Here is a 19257-nt window from a genome sequence, read left to right as displayed (position 1 = left end):
GGAACAGTCACGAGGAGCTGAAAAACGCTTTAAACGAAATGCAAAACAAAATGGAAACCACCACGGCTCGGATTGAAGAGGCAGAGGAGAGAATAGGTGAACTAGAAGATAAAGTTATGGAGAAAGAGGAAGCTGAAAGAAAGAGAGATAAAAAAATCCAGGAGTATGAGGGGAAAATTAGAGAACTAAGTGATACACTAAAAAGAAATAATATACGCATAATTGGTATCCCAGAGGAGGAAGAGAGAGGGAAAGGTGCTGAAGGTGTACTTGAAGAAATTATAGCTGAGAACTTCCCTGAACTGGTGAAGGAAAAAGGCATTGAAATCCAAGAGGCACAGAGAACTCCCTTCAGATGTAACTTGAATCGATCTTCTGCACGACATATCATAGTGAAACTGGCAAAATACAAGGATAAAGAGAAAATTCTGAAAGCAGCAAGGGATAAACGTGCCCTCACATATAAAGGGAGACCTATAAGACTCGTGACTGATCTCTCCTTTGAAACTTGGCAGGCCAGAAAGGCTTGGCACGATATCTTCAGTGTGCTAAACAGAAAAAATATGCAGCCGAGAATCCTTTATCCAGCAAGTCTGTCATTTAGAATAGAAGGAGAGATAAAGGTCTTCCCAAACAAACAAAAACTGAAGGAATTTGTCACCACGAAACCAGCCCTACAAGAGATCCTAAGGGGGATCCTGTGAGACAAAGTACCAGAGACATCACTACAAGCATAAAACATACAGACATCACAATGACTCTAAACCCGTATCTTTCTATAATAACACTGAATGTAAATGGATTAAATGCACCAACCAAAAGACATAGGGTATCAGAATGGATAAAAAAACAAGACCCATCTATTTGCTGTCTACAAGAGACTCATTTGAGATCTGAGGACACCTTTAGATTGAGAGTGAGGGGATGGAGAACTATTTATCATGCTACTGGAAGCCAAAAGAAAGCTGGAGTAGCCATACTTATATCAGACAAACTAGACTTTCAATTAAAGGCTGTAACAAGAGATGAAGAAGGGCATTATATAATAATTACAGGGTCTATCCATCAGGAAGAGCTAACAATTATAAATGTCTATGCGCCAAATACCGGAGCCCCCAGATATATAAAACAGTTACTCATAAACATAAGCAACCTTATTGATAAGAATGTGGTCATTGCAGGGGACTTTAACACCCCACTTACAGAAATGGATAGATCATCTAGACACACAGTCAATAAAGAAACAAGGGCCCTGAATGATACATTGGATCAGATGGACTTGACAGATATATTTAGAACTCTGCATCCCAAAGCAACAGAATATACTTTCTTCTCGAGTGCACATGGAACATTCTCCAAGATAGATCATATACTGGGTCACAAAACAGCCCTTCATAAGTTTACAAGAATTGAAATTATACCATGCATACTTTCAGACCACAATGCTATGAAGCTTGAAATCAACCACAGGAAAAAGTCTGGAAAACCTCCAAAAGCATGGAGGTTAAAGAACACCCTACTAACGAATGAGTGGGTCAACCAGGCAATTAGAGAAGAAATTAAAAAATATATGGAAACAAACGAAAATGAAAATACAACAATCCAAACTCTTTGGGACGCAGCGAAGGCAGTCCTGAGAGGAAAATACATCGCAATCCAGGCCTATCTCAAGAAACAAGAAAACTCCCAAATACAAAATCTAACAGCACACCTAAAGGAAATAGAAGCAGAACAGCAAAGGCAGCCTAAACCCAGCAGAAGAAGAGAAATCATAAAGATCAGAGCAGAAATAAACAATATAGAATCTAAAAAAACTGTAGAGCAGATCAACGAAACCAAGAGTTGGTTTTTTGAAAAAATAAACAAAATTGACAAACCTCTAGCCAGGCTTCTCAAAAAGAAAAGGGAGATGACCCAAATAGATAAAATCATGAATGAAAATGGAATGATTACAACCAATCCCTCAGAGATACAAACAATTATCAGGGAATACTATGAAAAATTATATGCCAACAAATTGGACAACCTTGAAGAAATGGACAAATTCCTAAACACCCACACTCTTCCAAAACTCAATCAGGAGGAAATAGAAAGCTTGAACAGACCCATAACCAGTAAAGAAATTGAATCGGTTATCAAAAATCTCCCAACAAATAAGAGTCCAGGACCAGATGGCTTCCCAGGGGAGTTCTACCAGACGTTTAAAGCAGAGATAATACCTATCCTTCTCAAGCTATTCCAAGAAATAGAAAGGGAAGGAAAACTTCCAGACTCATTCTATGAAGCCAGTATTACTTTGATTCCTAAACCAGACAGAGACCCAGTAAAAAAAGAGAACTACAGGCCAATATCCCTGATGAATATGGATGCAAAAATTCTCAATAAGATACTAGCAAATCGAATTCAACAGCATATAAAAAGAATTATTCACCATGATCAAGTGGGATTCATTCCTGGGATGCAGGGCTGGTTCAACATTCGCAAATCGATCAACGTGATACATCACATTAACAAAAAAAAAGAGAAGAACCATATGATCCTGTCAATCGATGCAGAAAAGGCCTTTGACAAAATCCAGCACCCTTTCTTAATAAAAACCCTTGAGAAAGTCGGGATAGAAGGAACATACTTAAAGATCATAAAAGCCATTTATGAAAAGCCCACAGCTAACATCATCCTCAATGGGGAAAAACTGAGAGCTTTTTCCCTGAGATCAGGAACACGACAGGGATGCCCACTCTCACCGCTGTTGTTTAATATAGTGCTGGAAGTTCTAGCATCAGCAATCAGACAACAAAAGGAAATCAAAGGCATCAAAATTGGCAAAGATGAAGTCAAGCTTTCGCTTTTTGCAGATGACATGATATTATACATGGAAAATCTGATAGACTCCACCAAAAGTCTGCTAGAACTGATACATGAATTCAGCAAAGTTGCAGGATACAAAATCAATGTACAGAAATCAGTTGCATTCTTATACACTAACAATGAAGCAACAGAAAGACAAATAAAGAAACTGATCCCATTCACAATTGCACGAAGAAGCATAAAATACCTAGGAATAAATCTAACCAAAGATGTAAAAGATCTGTATGCTGAAAACTATAGAAAGCTTATGCAGGTAATTGAAGAAGATATAAAGAAATGGAAAGACATTCCCTGCTCATGGATTGGAAGAATAAATATTGTCAAAATGTCAATACTACCCAAAGCTATCTACACATTCAATGCAATCCCAATCAAAATTGCACCAGCATTCTTCTTGAAACTAGAACAAGCAATCCTAAAATTCATATGGAACCACAAAAGGCCCCGAATAGCCAAAGTAATTTTGAAGAAGAAGACCAAAGCAGGAGGCATCACAATCCCAGACTTTAGCCTCTACTACAAAGCTGTCATCATCAAGACAGCATGGTATTGGCATAAAAACAGACACATAGACCAATGGAATCGAATAGAAACCCCAGAACTAGACCCACAAACGTATGGCCAACTCATTTTTGACAAAGCAGGAAAGAACATCCAATGGAAAAAAGACAGTCTCTTTAACAAATGGTGCTGGGAGAACTGGGCAGCAACATGCAGAAGGTTGAAACTAGACCACTTTCTCACACCATTCACAAAAATAAACTCAAAATGGATAAAGGACCTGAATGTGAGACAGGAAACCATCAAAACCTTAGAGGAGAAAGCAGGAAAAGACCTCTCTGACCTCAGCCGTAGCAATCTCTTACTCGGCACATCCCCAAAGGCAAGGGAATTAAAAGCAAAAGTGAATTACTGGGACCTTATGAAGATAAAAAGCTTCTGCACAGCAAAGGAAACAACCAACAAAACTAAAAGGCAACCAACGGAATGGGAAAAGATATTTGCAAATGACACATCGGACAAAGGGCTAGTATCCAAAATCTATAAAGAGCTCATCAAACTCCACACCCGAAAAACAAATAACCCAGTGAAGAAATGGGCAGAAAACATGAATAGACACTTCTCTAAAGAAGACATCCGGATGGCCAACAGGCACATGAAAAGATGTTCAACGTCGCTCCTCATCAGGGAAATACAAATCAAAACCACACTCAGATACCACCTCACGCCAGTCAGAGTGGCCAAAATGAAGAAATCAGGAGACTATAGATGCTGGAGAGGATGTGGAGAGACGGGAACCCTCTTGCACTGTTGGTGGGAATGCAAATTGGTGCAGCCGCTCTGGAAAGCAGTGTGGAGGTTCCTCAGAAAATTAAAAATAGACCTACCCTATGACCCAGCAATAGCACTGCTAGGAATTTATCCAAGGGATACAGGAGTACTGATGCATAGGGGCACTTGTACCCCAATGTTTATAGCAGCACTCTCAACAATAGCCAAATTATGGAAAGAGCCTAAATGTCCATCAACTGATGAATGGATAAAGAAATTGTGGTTTATATACACAATGGAATACTACGTGGCAATGAGAAAAAATGAAATATGGCCTTTTGTAGCAACGTGGATGGAACTGGAGAGTGTGATGCTAAGTGAAATAAGCCATACAGAGAAAGACAGATACCATATGGTTTCACTCTTATGTGGATCCTGAGAAACGTAACAGAAACCCATGGGGGAGGGGAAGGGAAAAAAAAAAAAAGAGGTTAGAGTGGGAGAGAGCCAAAGCATAAGAGACTCTTAAAAACTGAGAACAGGGGCGCCTGGGTGGCGCAGTCGGTTAAGCGTCCGACTTCGGCCAGGTCACGATCTCGCGGTCCGTGAGTTCGAGCCCCGCGTCAGGCTCTGGGCTGATGGCTCGGAGCCTGGAGCCTGTTTCCGATTCTGTGTCTCCCTCTCTCTCTGCCCCTCCCCCGTTCATGCTCTGTCTCTCTCTGTCCCAAAAATAAATAAAAAATGTTGAAAAAAAAAAAATTTAAAAAAAAAAAAAAAAAAAAAAAAAAAAACTGAGAACAAACTGAGGGTTGATGGGGGGTGGGAGGGAGGGCAGGGTGGGTGATGGGTATTGAGGAGGGCACCTTTTGGGATGAGCACTGGGTGTTGTATGGAAACCAATTTGACAGTAAATTTCATATATTAAAAAATAAATAAATAAATAAAAAAAAAAAAATAAAGACTCAAGGCTAGAGTCTATACCTGGTCTAGTCCTGCTCTTAGGGTGTTTTCGGACTGTAGGATATTTACACGGGCTTCCCCACTGGCAGGTCCTGAACTATAATACTTGTTCCCTCAGTAATGAGAAAGTTTCAAAAACTCCAGTTATAGGTAATTATAAAGACTTTGACTGTTAGTCTGTGTGAGATGAGAAGTCACTGAAGAGTTGAGAAGAGTGATAGGCAAGAGGACCTCTCTATTTGCTGTCATAAGAAAACACTAAGAAAGCAAAGAGGAACCTTTGAAGACCAGTTAAGAGGCTATTGCAAAAAGCAGGCAAGAGATGAAGGTGGCATATAATTCCTTATCTGGCTATTGAAATAATTTCCAAACTACCTCAAATCTTGTTCAAACTGTTCAAACTGTTTCTCTTTCCTGATGCCATAGTGATTTATTTCTAAGATTCATATCCAATAATGTCACCCCTCAGAGAGCCCTCGTTATATATCTTTAGGTAAAATTCAAATTCCCTACCAAGGGACAAAAGGTCATATCCATGCCCTGGCTCCTGCCTCACTTTATAGTATCCTCTCTTATTCTACCTCTTTCCATTAGCCAGTGTTATCTCCTTGGAGTCTAGAATCTCTCCATAGGTTACAAAACCTCCCTAAGCCTTAATGCCTTGGCCCAGATTTTCCTTCTTCTTAAATCATCTTTCTCATCAATTCCCTTTTCTTGCCTGATTGACTCCAACTCATCTTTAAAGATTCAGCTGAAGGATTAAGGATAAGACAAGCTTATCTTTTCTTGGAAAGGTTTCTAAACCTTTTCCTTTCCCATTCCAAGACAGAAATGAGTCTTTTCTATGGATTTAGTGCAATTCAATAACATTTACGGCATCCACTCTCTGCCAAGAACAGTTTTAGGAATTGGAGAATGACAAAAGCACAAGCTATGGTATTTGCCCTCAAGGACCTCGTTCTAGAAGAGATGATACATAATACATGACTGCATTATAGTGTGGTAGGTATAGCGGTAGAAAATGATCTTGGGAGGAGGGTGTGAGTGAAGGCTTCCTGGAGGAAGAAAAATACATGTTGGTGTTTAAAGAATAAGTCAGGGTTTATCAAGTGGACAAGGTGCACACGGTAAGGTGAATATCCAAGATTGAAGGAACAATACATGCAATGGTGTGGAATGGCAAAACAACAAGGTTTAGCAAAATAACAGAAGAATTAGTATTTGAGTATGATGTTTAAGAGGTGATTAATGGGATGTGAGTTTGAAAAGAATGGACAGGCAGTCATTGATGTTCTTATTTGCAATGCGTACTTCTGTGGTAGTACTTACACTGTATTTCTTCTGCTGATTTTCATCTCCATGTCACCACCAGTGGGCTCCTTCAGAGCAGGTATTGGGTCTTAATCATTAATCTTTGCATACATAGCACCTATACAAGTGTCTAAGATGTTAGTAGATACTCAGTAAATGCTTGTTATTAATGTGGACCCTTTAAAACTTTTAAAAGATTATTTTACGTAAGACTATTTATATTTGGTATTTGGTATGCCTCTCTCTGTCTCTCTGTCTATATATCAATCTGTCTGTCTATCTATCTGATCTACTGCCTGAGTGGAATCTGGACGTTATCAGGTCCAAAAACTAAGTAAAAAATTAAATTAAGTGCAATTAATTTGACATTGTTAGTACAACTACATTTAAATCCGATATGCAGGGCATGACATATTCAGTATGTAACATTTAAAAAAATAAAATGTTAATAAATTACTTCTGAGATGTAAATAGCTGTTATTTAGAGAAAAGACAAATGAGTAGAATGGAATAGACATTTATGCTTTTTCTAGGAAGCTAGAAATTCCATGTGTATCTTTCCATTCACTCTTACTTCCTTCTTGTATCTCTTCCACAGCATTCTGCACCAAATGGAGATATTTTTACAGCAGAAAGGGGTAATTAGCAACAGTCTTAAGAAGTCTGCAACTCAGTTGGGTAGGGCAGGTAGTTTGTTGGGTCCCTATACTAGAAGACCAATAGCCAGTTTTTCAGTCCTTGTTTCTTGCCTCGTGTGTCCAAAAGGGCATTCCAAAACATTTTGGAAAGTAGCCCTAATGTGTTAGAAATATTGTGAACATAAGGGAAAAAGGAAGCATATAACCTGGAATCAATCATAATAATACAAAGTAGGAATCTGATAAAAAATATTAAATATCCAAATGATATACTCTTATGTAAGATCCATGGCAAATTGATTAATTACCATTGAAGAAATAGGAAGAGGAAAGAGAAGCCTTTTGAATAAACAGATTGCTTTGACTTAAGTAGTTTTATGCATCTTTTCAAGAAAAAAAAATCACTTGAGCTTGTGTCTCTTCTCTTACCTTTTTAAAATACCTTTGCTGAGGAACCTGCTAACCATTATGGTTTCTCCCAACATCCTCTCATTTCTCCCCCTTCTCCCTTAGTATCTTTTTGCCACATACATTGCTCCTTCGGCCACTCTTGACATTGGACTCCAACGGGAAAAGAAAAAAGAAATTTATATGAGAATACAGCCACCATTTGAAGACCTTTTTGACACAGCAGAAGAATATATCCTTCTCCTCCTTCTTGAGCCCTGGACACAGATGGTAAAATTAGACCAAGTTGCTCTTAGAAAGGTATTGTGGCACTAAGAAACGGTGTGTGAACCGTTCATTTACTACAAAACTGATGATAAGCAGCATTATTAATTCACAAGAGAAAAACTGAAAAATGTCTTGCATGGGCCAGGGACTCAGAGTTAAGATTTGGCAGTCTCAATTTTAGAGCCGGGAAAGTATTTATTAACTTTATTTTTTGCCAGTTTCTCTATTGGGTCCTAACAAAAGACTAAAATCTTTGTCATTTTTTAGTTCTCCATACAAATATGTTGACAGAGAGAAATCTGAGTTTTGGTTTCCTGCGAACTAACAAAATATGCCATGATAACATTATTGGCTTTGTCCTTTCTTGCCATTTCTCTGCAGTGGCCTTAATTTTGATTAATGGGAAAAAACCCTTTAATTTTATACTGGATGAGTTATAGTAAATATTGCGCCCATGGAAAATAGAAATGTTTCATGTGTCCTGTGGAAAACACATTTTCTAACTTCACTGTTGCTATTTTAAGATACCCCTAGATGTTCATCAGGTCAGACTGCTTGATTAGATAAAAATGTCAACACATCTTTTTCAATTCCAGCAGAGGTCATTTTAAATCTCAGTGCCTGAATATTTTCACCATTCTTATTGATGGGTGGAAGACATTTCTTTAAATATTTATTTTAAATCACAGATTACAACCATTCATGGGTATCTTTTATATTAAGTTGTGCATGTACCCTGTACATGAGGTCATTTCCAGTAGAACTCTGCTGCCCTCGTATTGCTATTCTTTGTTCATGTCTCAACAACTTTTTAGTCATATCTTCTACCAGAAAGAATAGGTTAGATAAATTAAGATAAAATTAATACCCAAACACCTCAGATAGAATTACCTTACTGGATTTGATTAAACAGTTCTATGGCTTACTAAATTCAATGACCAAAATAATTAAATTTTCATTCCTGATTTCTCTTTGCCCTGAAAACTTAGTGTTACATCTTTTCTACTACAAAATACATCTGTTATATTAGAAAAATTAGGGTATCATATGAAATTAAAAAAATGATCTCCTGTCATTTTTATTTAAAAAATTTTTTTAAGTTTATTTATTTTGAGAGGAGAGAGAGAGAGAGAGAGAGAGAGCGAGCATACAAGCGGGGTAGAGGCAGAGAGAAGGAGAGACAGAATCCCAAGCAGGCTCCGTACCATCAGTGCAGAGCCTGATGTGGGGCTCAAACTCACAAACTGTGAGATCATGACCTGAGCTGAGATTAAGAGTCAGACACTTGGGGTGCCTGGGAGGCTCAGTCAGTCGGGCAACCAACTTCACTCAAGTCATGATCTCACAAATTGTGAGTTCGAACCCTGCGTTGGGCTCTGTGCTGACAGCTCAGAGCCTGGAGCCTGCTTCAGATTCTGTGTCTCCCTCTCTCTCTGCCCCTCCCCCACTCACGTTCTCTCTCTGTCTCTCCTTCAAGAGTAAATAAACATTAAAAAAAAATTAAAACATTTTTGAAAAGAAAAAAAAGAGTCACACACTTAACTGACTGTGCCACCCAGGTGCCCCTCCAGTCATTATTTTAAATACAGTGTATGGTGTAAAGGAAAATGGACCTGAGATAAGTCCTGAGATGTAAAAAAAAAAAAAAAAAAAAAGATTTGGCATTAAAACTAACTTCGCTAAATCAAAAAGGTTTGGCATTGGTAATGATTCTTACAAAATGTGTGGGACAAACCATATACTTGTTTTTTTTAAGTTTATTGAGAGAGAGAGAGAGAGAGAGCAAGCACGAGTCAGGCAGGGGTAGAGAGGGAGAGAGAGAGAATCCCAAGCAGGCTCTGCACTGTCAGCACAGAGCCCCATGTGGGGCATGAATCCACACACACCGTGAGATCATGACCTGAACCGAAGTCAGACACTTAACCAACTAAGCCACCCAGGCACCCCTATACACTCTTTTTAATAAGAAATTACAAATGCCCTTAAATGCAGCCCAGAGGACGTCTGTAAAAGTCCACCTGACTGGATTGTGTAGGCTGTTTCCCAAAAAGGATAATCAAAGAAACTACCAAAACTAGCTATTAAATGTAGAAAATTCTCAGTCCGCCAAACTGCTTTTTCCCTGGAAGAGAGAAATGGAGAATGAGCTTGTTCTTCTGACGATATAAAACAGTGCAATGCACACTCTGTAGCATGAGACCTACTGTGAGTTTAATTTGATAAATGACTCTCCTCCTCTCTTGCTACAGTTAACAGAACCTTAGCTTGCACATGAATAATGATGGAGTCTGGTCGTTTCTCCTTCTACTGTGGATTATTTGGTCTCTAAACCTAGCAGTGCCTGCTTTCATGACTATTATCCTGTTATAATGAATAGAAAATGGAAATGTGACCCAAAATGTGTGCAGTGTTTGTTAGTTCACATAGGGTGACCAGAAAGGAGGAATGATCTCTGATGTCACTATATCATTACATAGAAATATTTTATCGCATGCATGCGAAGACTGAATATGCTGTAGCTAATATTTTTATGTTGGTTTTCCTGCTTTTGCCTCCAAACTAATTTACTTTATTGGCAAGTGTATTCGTTTTTTAGCCCGCTGTTACTGGCAAATTGTGCATTCTTTCCGCACTTTTTCATAATGCACATTCTCTTGATGTTATGAGCTTTATTATTGTTTTATTAGGTGGAGCTGGTGGAAGAAACTAGACAGCTAGACTCCACATACTTCAGAAAGCTACAGGCTTTGCATAAAGAGACATTTTCCAAGAAAGCTGAGGTAAGACAGCTCTCTACTTAGAAAAAACAAACTTTTTATCCTGGAGAGGATTACCACTGTGTATATTGGCAGGGGGAGGGGGATAATATATTGAGGAGATCATGTACTGATCAAGTAAGGGATAGGCAGTTCCATTTTTCTGCTGCTTCTTGGCCTAGCATGCTGCATTTGACAGGTGACACTTTTTATTGACACATTTAACAGCAAAGCCAAAAGACAAAGCAGATGCCTGCCTTAGTTAAGAGCCTTCAAACCACATTATTCCTTTGAACATCTCTGATTGCTTTCTGTATAGCAGCAGCTCTATTTGTCAATTCAAAAAAAGAGTTAAATTGAGTTTTCTAAACAGAAAAGGAACTTTTGTGTGACAGCAATAGGCAAAATAATAAAGGAAAAAATATGGAAAGGATTTGGGGGCATCAGGAAAAAGATCATAGGACTGACTAGGATATTAAAGTGTTATTTTGATTTATAAATTTGCAACTTTTGGATTACCTACATAATCCTTTCAGATCCTGAAAGTCGTAAAATTAAATGTGTGTATCTACATAAAAGTGACAGTTATATTTATTGATGTGAAAAATGCCTAGGGCACATTATTATATAAAAATATAAGGAAAAAAACACTGGTATCATATAATCCTATTTATGTAAAATTATATATTTTCTCATGTATACATATATACGAAGAGAGGTATCTGGAAATATCTGAGACATCACCAAAATATTACAGATGGTTAGCTCTGAACAATAAAGTTTCAGGTGATATTTTTTTTTTTTTTTAATTTATTTATTTATTTATTTATTTTTTAATATATGAAATTTACTGTCAAATTGGTTTCCATACAACACCCAGTGCTCATCCCAAAAGGTGCCCTCCTCAATACTCAGGTGATATTTTAACTTTCTCTCTTGTACCTGTCTGCAATTTTTACTCCTTTACAATAAAATTTTACACAAATAATAAAGTGGACTTTTAAATGTAACCTTTATGATATTTGCCTTTTTAACACATAAATTCTTTATTTGAGAAACTACGAATTCATATCGTGGAAAGGCTACATAAAAATCCAAAAAGAGCACATTTTGTTATTATTTTAAAGTTTATGAATGAAAAAGTTCATGAGGTTGTATTTTAAGTTTGTATTTTAAACTTTGTGAATTGAAACGTAGCATTTTCATTGTATTTTAAGTTGCATTTTAAACTTTATGAACTAAAATGTATAATACTTCCCATAATCCTTCTCTTCATTGGTAATTGACTTTTTAAATATCGGTAGTTTCTCTAATGGTCTGATGCTTTTCAAAAATAAACAGAGGGGTAAATGAATTATATAAGGAGAGGAAAGGTTTTTGAAAGAATAAGCTTCTCTAGCTCTTTGCCCTTATATAGAGCTTATAAATTGCAAAACATAAGGTTTTAAAAATGCCTAATAATTAACTTTTATATGAAAAGGTTACATTTAAAGAACATACTATTGGGGCACCTGGGTGGCTCAGTCGGTTAAGCATCTGACTTCAGCCCAGGTCATGATTCTGCACTTCGTTGGTTCAAGCCCTGTGTCAGGCTCTGTGCTTACAGCTCAGAGCCTGGAGCCTGCTTCAGATTCTGTATCTCTCTCTCTCCTTGCCCCTCCCCTGCTTGCACTGTGTCTCTCTGTCTCCCGAAAATAAATAAATATTAAAAATTTTAAAGAACGTACTATTAGAAAAATATTTTGCATTACTCTATAACTTTCAAAATTGTTATAAATAAAAGAACACTTTATGTTCGTAATGCATTGTTAAGAAAAAGAACCAAGTTGCAAAACTATACATACTTGTTTAGTCCTGTCTTCATTTTTAATAAACCACGTGTGTATGCAAAGAAGACTAGAAGATTTGTATTTACAAATGTTAATGATTGTTACCTCTGAATGGTAGTATTATATATGCTTTTTGTTTTCTTATTACAAATGATGTATTACTCTTATACTAACAAAAATAAAAAAATTAACATTTTATAAGCAAATATATAGTAAATGTTTTCTAAATGTTCCTGAAAAGAAGAGAATGGAAGAGAAAGGAACAGGATAGAATTTGATGGGAGTTACAGCCAGATTCTAGATTCTTTATCTAGTTTTACTATTGAATTGTTAGATGGTGTTGACCTAATAGTTCATTTTTATTTCAGTTTCTCTTTTTAAATTTGGAAAATAATTTGTTGTATTTGGGAGATTTTTTAATGAAAAGTGTTATTTCACTAGGACACTACTTGTGAAGTTGGAACTGGTATTTCACCGCTTCCTGATGTGTGTAAAAAAACAGAATACTGGAATAATGTTCCTGAAGAATATAGGCACTTCAGTTTTAATGATCTGCTTAACAACAAACTGGAGTTTGAACATTTCCGTCAGTTTCTTGAGGCTCATTCTTCAAGGTAAGGAAAATAACCATTTAGAAATGTATTTCTCTCTTAAAACACTGTTTTTCTAAGCTACTTACTTTGATTCAACATATAAAAGTGATTTGGTGCTAGATTTCATCCATGACAGTAATAATGGCATACCTATCTGAAATCTGTATCGGTAACTTTTTGTTGGGGAGTGCATTTTGATAATAGCAACCTCCCAAATATTATTTTAAGATTTTGTTAATAGTTTTAGCTTTGGGTAAATTAAGACACCACTATGTTTAATTCTGTCACTTTTCTACTGTTTCTTTCTTTTGCATTTTTCTAGACAGGTGCTTTAACTAGTATTTCTGAAAAAGTATCTCTTTCATATTTTCATATTTTTCTAAGCTACTGAAATTACTGTAAAACTTTGTAATTTTATTGGCTGATACATAAACATTGTAGTTTTGCACAAAATCTTGGAAACTTATGACATATTTATCTACTATAAACTGAAATATTCATCATATATTTTTCCAGTAATTTTCTCCCAAGTTAAGAGAAAGTGTTTACACCTGGGAGCCAAATTTCACATATATAGTTTCCCTTCTTAATGATGAGAATTGTTCTAAATTTAGCATGTTGCCAAATAGACACACATTGGGTGGAGATTTTCTTAGGTTAGATATAAACAATACTGGTCCATCAGTAATGGAGGAACTCTGAGACCCTACCCATAACGATGGTAGATGATTTTCTGATCCCAGTACACCTGTGTTCATTCATATATTTAGCTAGGATGAGACATGATAACACTGAACTCATTAGTTTCATGATCTACTTGGTTCTGCTAACTAGTCAAGACAATCACATTCTAAGTTCTGTCAAAACAAAAACTTGTTTGGTGGTTAGTAAAATTGAGAGGAAAAATAAAAGAAGGGCTATGCTTTGGTTTTGTTTTCATTTTAGTGTGGACCTTATGTGCTGGACAGACATTGAGCAGTTCCGAAGAATAATTTACAGAGACCGAAAGCAAAGGGAAGCAAAATCTATATATATTAAAGACAAATACCTTAATAAAAAATATTTCTTTGGCCCCCAAAGTCCAGCTTCTCTATATCAGCAGGACCAGGTATCAACATGTAAACATATTTCTTTGTTGAAGTATGAAAACCAATGATTTATTTCTTTTTGCCAACAACCTAAAATTCATTGTTTTTGTCTTTTGCTTTTATGATTTATATGTTAGACAGTTTGGATATCTTACTTTTTAAGTTATTTATAATTATCTAAAAATTAAATGCCTTTAAAACGCACTCAAGCGTTATATGCTGTAAAAACTGTGTTATTTTAAAAAATAATTATAGAATAAAAATAACTTATTCATCCACTCATCCGTTCATTCAGATATGAGTGCCTATGATATATGGTGTCATTATTTACTATATTATTATTGTAATCCTTGCTACATGTCATTAGCATACTATATGGTAAAATGTCAGATTGGGATTCAGCAGTGGCACTGAGTATCCATGAAATGTGGCTCAAGTTTTATGCTTTTGAAATGTAAAGAATTAAGTGTTACAATTAATTTGAAGTTTGGTACTATGTTACTACCTAGAGATCAAATGTATAGCATTTGATATCTTTATTTTGGTAATTTAAAAGGATGCATATCCTAATGGTGTATATTTATGAAATACAAATCTCAGATTAATGCTAAATTCAGTAAATGTCAGAAAAATTCAGAAGTGTTCATGGTAGGGCATACCAGATTAAAAAGCTAGATCCTATGGGGCGGGGAGGTGGTGGGTGGGGGGGAAATAAGCAAACGTTTTGGGGAATAAGGGGAGAAGGCAATCTGAAATTAATCAACCTTGACAAAAATGCCTTGCCATTAGTTCCCTGAGATACAAATCTGGGATACGTTAGCAAAAGTAGCTGGGTATCTCAAGCAAAAGTATGAAATAAACACATGGAGGCATTTATTTTCTGTTTGGCTTGTGCTACATTGTGTGAGGTTTCGTGGTATCTGATGCTACTGTGTGAACCTTCCATAGGATAAGATGCTGAGCATTTAAAATTCAGTGGAGAAGTTATCCATTGCCATCATAGCAAATGACTGTGTTGACTACAGAAGAGTTTCCCCAGTGACCTTTCTTCCTCATCTTTGGCTTTACTTTTATTTTTATTTACTTATTTTCTACTTAAGGATATCCACATCACATTACATTCTGCGTAGGTCTTGCCAGTCCTAATTTCGGCTGGGTGGCCAAGTTTGCTCTTTGATTAGCAAAGTAGTCTTTTCTCTTTTTCTTTTTTCTTCCTTTTTTATATAGAATAATTATTACTAAAATATGTCCAAGAGGGTTTCTCTTTTGTTTTTATGTTAAAAATTATCTTTATTAGTAGGATTTGATGGGTTTTATTAATCGAAAGAGAACTAAGAAGAAGGTAATTTTTCCATTGAGGGGTCCAGAAGGTTTGAGGGCTGTGTACACAGAAACAGGTAGAAAAAAGAATGATTTATAGCAGAAAATGGCCATTCGTAGCTTGTTGAAACCAGTACTTATGCAGAAGGAAGATTTGGGCCACAAAGAAATTGTGTTTTGTAATAGGTGCTACCTGTGCAGGTCAGAGACTGTTGTCTGTATAACCTGGTCTTTCTCTCCTTCCTGCTGCCTCTGTCTTCCTCTTCGAAGTTGTTGGGGGCAGCCCTGCATTGCTACCACCACCATCTCCAATCCAACGTTTGTTTGTACATGTTGATAATATCTGAGCCAAGGTTGTCTCCTAACTAATTCATGCCCCATTTTCCTCATGCACGAAAGAGAGTGTTTTCTCAAATTAGTCAATTTGACCAGAATTACAGATTCATAGATTATTAGACCTGGAAGAGCACTTACAAAACTCATTGACTAATAAATACCCTCATTTCACCTTTGAAGATACTGAGGCCGTGGAGAAAACGTGGCATTGCTTGTGGTCATACAGGATAAAAATCCCACTCCTGTGTTCTCTGAAATACATCGTGAACAAAATCAGACATCTAAAAGAACTGTCACACAAACCACAATTTTCTGTTTGGTGTTAGGGGAGTTGTCAGTCTTTACTGTACCTGGTATAGCCAGGAGATAACTTACGGAAAATGAAAACGGTGCTGTCGGCTGCTCGGCAGCTGGTTTGGGGGTGGATGGATAAATTAATGACTGTTAGTATTTCTTCACTAAAACAGAAGTTTGCAGTTTCTGTTTCATTTTTATCTTCCTAGATAATGAATTTAAGTGGTGGCTGGGGAAAGATGCTCCATGAGCAGCTCGATGCACCTGTTCTAATTGAAATTCAGAAGCATGTCCTAAATAAGCTAGAAAATGTGTGGTTGCCATTATTTCTTGCAAGTGAACAGTTTGCAGCACGTCAGAAGATAAAGGTATATCAGTGAGTGTAATCTTTGGGTAGTAATTAACAGTACCTCTAAAAACATCAAATGTGTATACCTGTCAACCCAGCCATTGTACTTCAGTGCCATAGTGGTTAAGAGCATAGAGTTGGCCTTCCTAAGTTTTCGCCTCAACCCTATGACATGTTCATTGTACAACTTTAAGGTTTGCTTTTATAAGTATGTTTTTTCTATTCTATTCTATTCTATTCTATTCTATTCTATTCTATTCTCTCCTATTCTAATTTTAAGTAATCTCTACACCCAGGATGGGGCTCGAACTCACGACCATCAGATCAAGAGTCCCATCCATGCTGTACTGACTAGGTCAGCCAGGCACCCCTACAACTTTAAGTTTTATAATCTTAGTTTTCTCATGTGAAAGATAATTAGGGTTAATAAGAGTAATTGCTTCATGAGATAGTTATGAAGATGAAATAATTATGTTTAGTTTCTTAGCATGGTACCTGGCACACAGCAAACACTCAGATATTACTTATTAATATAGTTATTTTATATTATTAAGTCCTCATATAAATGGGCAAGGATATACAAGGGGGAAATAAATAAATAAATTATGATAATTCTGTACTATGCAGATTTCTATATAAAATGGGAGTATAAAAATGAGATTTCCACATGTACTGATATGATAGACGTTATTTACTGAGTGAAATAAGATGCAGAACAGAACATAGAAGATGATCCATTACATGTACTTATATCTCTGTGTCTGTCTATTTATGTATTCCCTTTTCTTTCTTTTTATTTATCTATCTATCTACCTACCTATCTACCTATATTTGTGTTTATGAAAAAAGATCTAAAAGGATCTGCCTTCTGGGAATGGGTTTGGGGAAGAAGAAGGTTTTTACTTCTTACTTTGTAAAGTGGGATGTTTTTGGTTTTTGTTTTTGCTTTATTTTTACTTTATAAAAAGCACATGTTACTTTGATTATTTAAATTGTCATCACACCTAAAACAGGCAAACCTGATCTTTATAAATTAACACAGGGGCAGAACATGTAATTTTGGACTATAGTATGCAAAGCGCATACCATTAGTATTGATCAGGAGGAATCTTAAAAAACTGCCCTTGCGACGCCTGGGTGGCTCAGTCGGTTGAGCATTCGACTCTTGGTGTCAGCTCAGGTCATGATCTTGTGGTCGTGGGATCCAGCCCCATGTGGGGCTCCATGCTGAACATGGAGCCTACTTGTGATTCTCTCTCTCCATTTCTCTTTCTCTCATCTGTCTCCCCCGCTCTCAAAATAAATAAGTAAACATTAAAAAAAAACCTGCCTTCTATATTCAGTTTTTCAAACACTTTGAGCCTTACTTATCGGGAAATACCCTCAGTCTTCTGAGCACCTTAAGTTATGGAAAACGCAATACAGCTGGGAATATAGAATTTATAGTATGAAGAAGAGCTGTCTTGTTTTAGGCAAAAAGTTCCTGGAAATAAGCTTTGGGACAACTCAAATTTCCTCATTTCTTTCCTTCAGGCTCTGGCTCACTAGTATTATTTACCACATTTTCTATGTTTGCCATAATAACTTTATTGTAACTTGTAGCCATTTCCTGACTTAGCATTCTTTGGGTGGCCAGCAACATAAACTGATTCCGGCAACCTTACGCCAAAGACAAAAGAGAAGGGAGAAAATTTATTATAAAATAGTGCTGGAACATCTCACACACTGAGGGGAAGAGTTGGCACCCAAGCTCTAGAAAGGCCAGGGGCCAGGACAGCCCTGGAAACCCAGCGAAAGTTCCCGGACAGCTGTGGCTATAAAAAAGACTCAGTAGTCATGATCCAAGACCTGGTCTCTCTAGGTCAGTGCCTGGATCTATCCGCTGTGGACAGGGAGGTAGATTCACATAGCACAGATTTGGCGGGAGTGGTTCCCAGGGGAAAATATTGTGAACAGGCAATAACCTCGAGAAATATCTACTATATTTCCTCCGTGTCTTGAATGACTTTTGTGTTCTAAAATTAGTTGTGGCTAGAAAAATAGCACCAAATTCTGAGAAGTCCTCATTATCTCTCCAGCTTCAATTTCCATGTAACCCAAAGTGAAACTTCTATTTGCATTTGGGGCAATACACTAAGGTATTATTATCTTCACTTTGCAGGTGGGAAACTGTTCAGAGAATTTGAGTGACTTGCCCAGGCACTTAGGAAGGGCTTCCATTGCTAAATCAGGTCCTCTTTCTCCTAAACTGCACTATCTCTTACCCATGCTGACCTTTACCTCATTTTTAAAAGTTATTAAATTAGTAAATGATGACAAAAATGCAGGCACTCTGGATAAGTGCAAAAAAATAAATGGTTTTGCTTCTAGGTACAGATGAGGGATGTAGCTGAGGAGCTCTTACTACAGAAGCATGAAAGGAAAATCGGGGTCTGGAAGGCAAGTAGTGTGTGTTATATTCTTCCTCTTGCAACTTCTGCTCTGTCAAAGAATTATTTCTACCCCTCCCCACATACACGTATTAAAAGAGACCCTCATCATAGACCCTGCTTTCTAAGCCACCAACTGACCACCGACACATTTAATTGGCTGATGGATTCTGGGAGAAAGTGTGATTCTACCAGCGCTGCCTTCTTAAAGCCCTCTTGAACTGCTAAGCCCTAGAAGCATGCTTTAAATATTGGATGGTAAATGTGTATTTTTGTTTATCTTGCTTGTGATGGATTTATTGAGACAAGCTGTTCGTTCCAGCCTATGATAGTTTATTTATTACTGAGACTGGATTACACAAAAAGAATGAGGTGGTGTGTGCAGCAGAATTACCAAGTTAAATTATCTTATGCTCTTTGTTGGAAACTACAGTTTGGCTTTAAAAGAATTAAGATAACTGTCATTTTGGTGATTATTTAAACGACTATGCTATGATACCTTACTAGAAAGTGCCTATTTTGTCTCTCAACAAGCATGA

The 19257-nt window shown here is 36.9% G+C and overlaps 1 protein-coding gene across 1 annotated transcript in view; it reads left to right on the top strand.

Annotated features, from left to right (window-relative positions):
- The window catches only part of RGS22 (regulator of G protein signaling 22), a 148431-nt gene that overhangs the window by 111084 nt on the left and 18090 nt on the right, over nt 1–19257 (top strand). The window contains exons 15-20 of the mRNA XM_058699603.1: nt 7563–7757; nt 10412–10504; nt 12751–12923; nt 13848–14010; nt 16150–16308; nt 18660–18728. Coding sequence (XP_058555586.1) covers nt 7563–7757; nt 10412–10504; nt 12751–12923; nt 13848–14010; nt 16150–16308; nt 18660–18728 — 852 coding nt within the window. The remainder of the gene's footprint in view (nt 1–7562; nt 7758–10411; nt 10505–12750; nt 12924–13847; nt 14011–16149; nt 16309–18659; nt 18729–19257) is intronic.

This window comes from Neofelis nebulosa, chromosome 14, assembly GCF_028018385.1.
Source record: "Neofelis nebulosa isolate mNeoNeb1 chromosome 14, mNeoNeb1.pri, whole genome shotgun sequence".
Lineage (NCBI taxonomy): Eukaryota > Metazoa > Chordata > Mammalia > Carnivora > Felidae > Neofelis > Neofelis nebulosa.
This window is presented reverse-complemented; position numbering and strand designations above follow the sequence as displayed.